The sequence below is a fragment of the Nymphaea colorata genome, chromosome 11 (assembly GCF_008831285.2).
Source record: "Nymphaea colorata isolate Beijing-Zhang1983 chromosome 11, ASM883128v2, whole genome shotgun sequence".
In the NCBI taxonomy this organism is placed as follows: Eukaryota; Viridiplantae; Streptophyta; class Magnoliopsida; order Nymphaeales; family Nymphaeaceae; genus Nymphaea; species Nymphaea colorata.
Window position 1 is genome coordinate 11,312,860 of NC_045148.1, and position 6,603 is coordinate 11,319,462.

General features: G+C 39.6%; 2 protein-coding genes across 2 annotated transcripts; both read right to left on the minus strand.

The window, feature by feature from the left end:
• Positions 1-692: 692 nt before the first annotated feature.
• LOC116264886 (uncharacterized) lies at positions 693-1,982 on the minus strand. The gene is made up of 3 exons (XM_031645328.2): positions 1,528-1,982; positions 1,367-1,412; positions 693-999 (listed from the first exon to the last, which is right to left on the minus strand). Exons 1-3 carry the CDS (start codon positions 1,708-1,710, stop codon positions 941-943), a joined length of 288 nt encoding a protein of 95 aa, XP_031501188.1. The 5' UTR covers positions 1,711-1,982; the 3' UTR covers positions 693-940.
• A 1,680-nt stretch (positions 1,983-3,662) lies between these two features.
• On the minus strand, positions 3,663-6,055 carry LOC116264884 (protein RESISTANCE TO PHYTOPHTHORA 1, chloroplastic). Its single transcript, XM_031645325.2, has 4 exons — positions 5,760-6,055; positions 4,982-5,192; positions 4,631-4,800; positions 3,663-4,025 (listed from the first exon to the last, which is right to left on the minus strand). The coding sequence occupies exons 1-4, from the start codon at positions 6,000-6,002 to the stop codon at positions 3,999-4,001; spliced, it is 651 nt and encodes a 216-aa protein (XP_031501185.1). The 5' UTR covers positions 6,003-6,055; the 3' UTR covers positions 3,663-3,998.
• Positions 6,056-6,603: the final 548 nt, after the last annotated feature.

Genomic DNA, 6,603 nt, shown 5'->3' on the forward strand with positions numbered 1-6,603 from the left:
CTACCTGTGGCCTATCTCCATGTTTTTGTTATGCATCTGTACTTCTGCATTTGACGTGAAATTAAGAAATGCATAGTATGTTGCTTGATTCTTCCAGATACAGTTATGATATATGGATCAGAATGCAGCATGCAAGATTTATTCAAAAACTTCCATACAGTGAAAAATTTGTTGCGGTAAACAACCAAACAAAGAAATTGACCAAAACATGTATAAACCAAAAAATTACACAGTATGGATGTAATTCTTGTTCACATGCCCGGACTACCAAATTTTAAAAAGCTGTAAATGTAAAACAATCTTGTACTAATCCAGTTTATTATTCGTTGGCCTTTCTTGAAAGAATACGGCAACCTTGCCAGCCATTTTTATAAGTTCAGGGTAGGATAATAGATGTGCTAAGATCTATCACTACTTTTCCCCGGATATTTTAAACTAAATCTAGGTTCCAGATGCATGGTGACATTCAGTGGAAGTAATCTGTCAAAGAACCAAATGGATCAAGCAAGTTTCAGCATTAAACCAAGATAGCTGCTTGTAAGCATGAAAAGGGTGAGAACCTCATGCCACCAGCTGCTACGGATGCCAGATCACAAGCAAATCAATATCACCAGCGGAGTCACTGATAGGTTTCTAATCCTTTCTCCTATAAGATCAGGTCAGCCGCTTAGTTACAGAACTGGGTGCCAGTATTGAAATGCTGATTGCTTCATACTACCATTAAAAGCAAATAGTATAAGCTTCTGAAGTACATCTTATTCTTTATATCTGAGACAAAATGGAAAAGAAAAGTTCACATGCGCTTCAATGCGGTATTTAACATCAAAAGACAACTCAATGGTGCTGAGAGGGTAGCATCTATCCATGGAAATTTTTATTAGAAAAAAAATCGCCAATCGGAACTGTCCTTTGCAATTAGAAGTAGCAATGAGCAGGAGTCCTATTTCGATTTTCCTTTGTCCATTTGCTTCTCGTGGCAGGCTTTTAACGCTTGAACTTCTGTTTTCACCCAACAAAAAAAACAAACTCCGCCTCAGTCAACACGAAGATGATCACGGAATCAAAGAAAAAGAAGCCAAAAAAGGCATGTCCCAAGTGATCGGAGCAAAAAGAAAGAAAAGGACAAAAGAAAAGGAGATAAGGAAGTTTCTCAGGGTATATATTATCCTACTTAGTAAGGAAGAAACGTTTGGCATGAATACTTCCATAGAAGCAACTGAGCAAATATATACGTTCAAAAGAAATCACAGAAAACTCAGAGTGAACGCGCTTCTACCAATGATATTGAAGCTACCAACAACGAAATTATCGATTTCCCGAACAAACACGTCATCGGGGAGGATGGGCGGGATGAGAATTCAAGTACCTGATTGGCAGGACCTCCAATCCCGATTGCTATTAACCAAGCAATCCTGCAAACGACAGATCGCCTAATGATTATGGGGTCCTTTTTTTTAACCATGGTGGAACATTGTGAAGCATATGCACATCTGACTCAAGACATGAGAGAGAGACAGAGAAAGATACCTGCAGAGCCAAATATAAGGAGGCACACTGCTTGAGCTGCTTCACGTTCTCGTCGTCTTCGTCGGCATCTGTCTGATGAAGTGGAGGAGAAAGGGGGCCCTCTGGACGCTGTAGTGGTGATGCCGATGTCGGTGGTGGTGCTGATGTCGATGGCGAAGAAGGCTGTGATGACGATGAATCCATCCTCCCCGCGTCTCCTCACTGGGAAATCGAACTAGCTGCTACTAGCCGTATTTCTATGCGAGCAGGGACGTTAGTCAATATATTGGCATGCTTCAGCCCGCTCCCTGACTTGGAGCTGTTGGTTCGAGTCTTTCTGAGGGTTGCATCATGACCACCTCGGGCAGAGAAAATGGGGCTGCTGGTCTGGAACTCTGCAAGCGTCATCACAAATTGCATCCATATGATTCGGCTAGATCTAGTATGATCGCTAACATGTCACACGAAGATGCAATTTTTAGTTATAAAGAAATGGAAGAAGAATCGGTCACATATTTTCCAATCTATAGTTCAGCTGCTACAAGTCAAAGAAGTTCAAACAATTGACTCCGAATTCCGAAATCTTCCAAGATTTGTAGGTCCATTTCAACGGATCCAAAGGGAGGATTGTCTATCTTCAGGTATTTTAGTATGCCAAACATTTTGTCCTCTTCATTTTAACGATCAACTCTTTAATACCGAACCGCTTAATAGTTTTGTTGTTCGAAAGGAGAACTTTTAAGGCGTCTTTGGTTCCTGATAACCAGTTTAAGAAGTTGAGATGTCTATACCGCACGATACTAATTTGAACAGAATTGAAAATATCTTGAATTTATTCTCCCGATTTGACGCGTGAAGCGAATGGTTCTCTTTCACGGATTGCGGGAAAGAAACAAAATGAGACCATCAAACATGGCAGTCCAATGGGTGAGACATTCTTGACATGAGTTGAATAATGTTCCTCTCGTGAAACAACGGTATACACCACAGATTATTTTACCGGAAAGTTTAATGTTATTATTGGGATGGCTAAAATTTTAAAAATGATCGCTAAAAACTATTACTAGATTGACATTAATTATGATCATGGAAATTTTTGTAAGCTTTATACAGCGATTTTTAATTTCTCAAAACTAAAGGAGCCATGGGGTCTGCTGGCTCCCCCTTGCTCCGCTGTTGCTTTTTTAGACTTTAGCCATCTACCAACTATCCAGCACACAGCAGCATTGATTTTTCCTACTTCGCCTATTTATGTTACTTGGAGAGAGAGAGAAGGAGAGAGAAAGAGACACCCTCTAAGTAAGTCTCTATTATTGTGCCTTACCAAAACAAGACTGTAGAAAAGCTAGGGCACAAAAAGGTAAGACTTGAACTTGTCCAAAGTCCTCACCTTATTACCATGTAGTCTTTATATCATATAAGCAATTGAAATAAATAAAATTATGCATATTATATATATATATATATATATATATATATATATATATATAGAGAGAGAGAGAGAGAGAGAGAGAAAGAGGGTGCTTCACCATAAAGAAATAAGGCTTGCTGGAGGAGTGGCACTAGACCCCACGTAGCCATTCCCTTTCACAAAGAGGATAGTGCTTTCCGACGGGTTTCTCAATCGTGCCCAGAAGCTTATAAAAAAGGAAAGTTACTCACTTCCAAACAGATAGTCAGATACCCGTCCAGGGATCAGATGACTCAGATCAGGTGCTTTTGAGATTTTCCAATATTTAGAAGTATAAAAGCTTTAGTATTTCCAAAATTCTTGTGAGTTTTAAAAGTGACATCTCTGTGCATAGTTTGAAATTTTCAGATTGTCGAGTTCTAGATCTTAACCATCGGATTTGCGCATTTAAAGCAGCTACCCCAATAATGTATCCCTTCAATTTGGATCACAGGGGATCACATTCGTGCAGTTGAAAATTTAGGAAAAGCAATTTGAATTGGCGTTACGAAGTTTAATTAAACAAAAAGAACGCAATTGCACTCCACCTGGTCTATTCCCGTTCGCCCACAGCACGAAACTGTAAACACAATGAAAGTCAGGGAAAGTATCGCAGCAAATAATTAGAAACAAGCCCAAAAAGAAGCAATAACTGCCAGCAAAAAGAACAGAAAGAACAGTTGCACACTTGCACTGAAGAAGAGCATAAAAGAAAGCCCTCAAACTTGTATAAAAATACAATAAATCAGCAAGATTTTGAATATGAAATACAGTATAAGAGCACATGCTTTTAACATTGCTAAGCTAGACATTGTCCATGCAACCCAGCTCCCTAATAAGGAGATAGGGAGAGATCTTCAGCTCTATCTTCCAATGAAATATCTAAAACCCCAACCTGGATGAGAGTGAGCGACTAAGAAAGATATTCAACCGTGTTGTTATATATGAACAATTGACGGTGCAGCTTTCGCTTCCATTCATCACAATCATGAATCAGGAGCCTTTCTCGTGTCAGTAGCAGACTTCACTTGTGCACCATGCCTCACTCTGTCTTCTTCACCCAACCGAGCTGTGGAGACAGATGATCACCACTTTAGAGTGAGAGTAATATAAGAAAGATATTGCTGCGAATTAATCTATCTGCTCTACCAAAGAGGGGCACTCAAAAACATAATCAACTGGAAGCTTCTGATAAGCCAAATTTCCAATGAAAACATGTAGATCTTGAAGTGGGAGCCTGAAGAAGGACCAAGCTTAACCCATCCACCTGAGGTAAGCCTACATCTAAAATTTGATGTGGATGTCAAGATTAACAGAATAACCTACTGATTCAGACATAATTAAATTACTGTCATGAATTTTCTCAATCTAAGTAGACCTCTTGTGTAGAATCTGTAACATGAAGAACAATCTTCAAGTTCTTATTTGATGCACTTTTGTTAAACATGTCTGCTCAATCGCCACAAAGGCTTCGGAAAAAGAAATGCCGCAACAAGCGTCCAATTTTGCAAAACCCCAAGTAACTACCCTAACATCTAAGACCTTGATAGAGTGGCCTACTGCACGAACAGGCTAAATCACAATCCTATATCGCATGGTGTAGCAGATCATATCTGATCGGGGAAATAAATGTTCATCCTTACAACTAAAGGATATCAAAAGTTAGAGGCGTACCTTCCAGGCGTACATCAAAAAGAAGGCAACAGTATCAGCTGACCAAACAACTGCGAAGGATTTCCAAAAGAATGGAAGCAAAACATTAAGCAATGGGATCAAAAGAAAGAGATAGTTCAGGGCTTCCTTTTCATTCTTGGAACAATCTCGTGCTCGGAGCGAAGGAATTGCTGCAAGATAACAAAGATTTAGAGTCAAATTGACTTGCACAATTTTACAGCAGTACATATCATGCAGATACTGAGAGTTTTTCAAGTACTTTCGAAACTATAGTAGTCTGACAACTCCCCTTCACGATCTTCTCCGATTAAGAACAGACACGAGGTATCAAAACTCAAAAGAACAACTTACTGAACATCCAGATGGACCACATCCCCATAAGTCGCCATATATCTGGTTCATTTGATGGAAATATCAGATTAAAAGAAAGAACTCCTCCCAGAAACATGGACGCATAACCTTGAACTTCAAATACAGTATACAAGGTTGTTCCTGGAACTGCAGGATTCTTGGTCGCAGTGGAGGCCCTTGGAGCAAAGGTTGCTGCAGTCTTCTGGACAACCTATCAAAGGTCAAAGGATCAAAGCGTAGATTAACCATCTTCATTGAGAGGCAACCCAATGAACAGAGGAAAGTTCCTCAACTCCATCCAGTTACCTCAGGAATCAAAATAGATTACTTCACAACCTATACGCTCACTATTTCGTCCATTAATGTGCCTACAGGTCCTTAAAAAAACACAGTCAGAATGAATGTCTCTAAAGTTTGAGCTCTACAAGTCTTTAGATAACCAACGCCCGAACGCCGGGTTCTATGAAGAACACTCACGATCTCTATGAGTCCAACATTAACAAAGACAGACTAGCAAAAGAGTCATCAATTCTTAAAATATCAAAGACCAGCCGATATAGGTAACAAGTTGAAAAAACCACGATGGATACTAGATTGTTAATTAACAGCTAAAAATCCTACTTCAATTGCATCTGCTATCAAGACCAATACAAAGACCACATGGAAACCCTATAAAGAGCATAATCAGCAACCCGGAGACTGTCGAATTGTGAAGAATGAAAAACAACAAAATTCAGGAGAAACGAACAAGGGGGGACCCATGCCATGCAATTCTTACCTTCTTCAGGTCCTTATCAATGGGAGAAGAAGTCGATGCTAGAGGAATAGGATTCATTTCGTCCTTGTTGGGATCCTTCTCCTCGCACTCCTCGACTGTGGGGGCGTCGACGCCATTGGAATTTGCGGCGATTCTTCGTCTGCCAGCAGAAGTATTGGCCCTGATCGATGGGCATACGGCGGGGAGCTTCCATAGGCGGGAGGCGTTGCAGAGGCACGTTCCCGCCAACGTTGTCGATATCATCTTGGGACCTCCTCGCTTCCCTCCCTTCTTCACCTCATTCTTGCCGCTCAGTACCGTTCTCGAAGCGATAAGGCCGTTGATACTTGATAGCCAAAAACGGATCGGATCCCGTTGAAACTCCGGAACCGACTCGGATATGTGGCTTATTTTGTGCGTGGGCCCACAACCACGTAAGCCATCAAATCAGAAATACATATAGGTTTTTTAATTTTTCATGAAAAATCTTAAATATTTGTGAAAAGTAATAAAGTGAAATAATAGTTTACAGAAACATTTCTCTTAATCAAAATTATCTTTAAAAAGAGAAAACTATTGAGAAAATCATGCATGTTTTTTATTTGTTAAAAAATGAAGAAGCTTTTTAATGTTATTTCAATTTCATGTTTTTTTCTCATGAATACTAAACTTTATTTGTCATTGAATTTTCACCTTTTAAGATGGGTCCCTCCTTCGACGGATTATAACTTTTACCGTAGTTATGTGATACACAAAATAAAACAATATCATTTTGATATTTGAATCGCTCAACTTTTCAGGGCATCAATGCCATTTCATTAGATGATCAATGTACTTTGCATGAATAAACAAGTAATTGAATTTG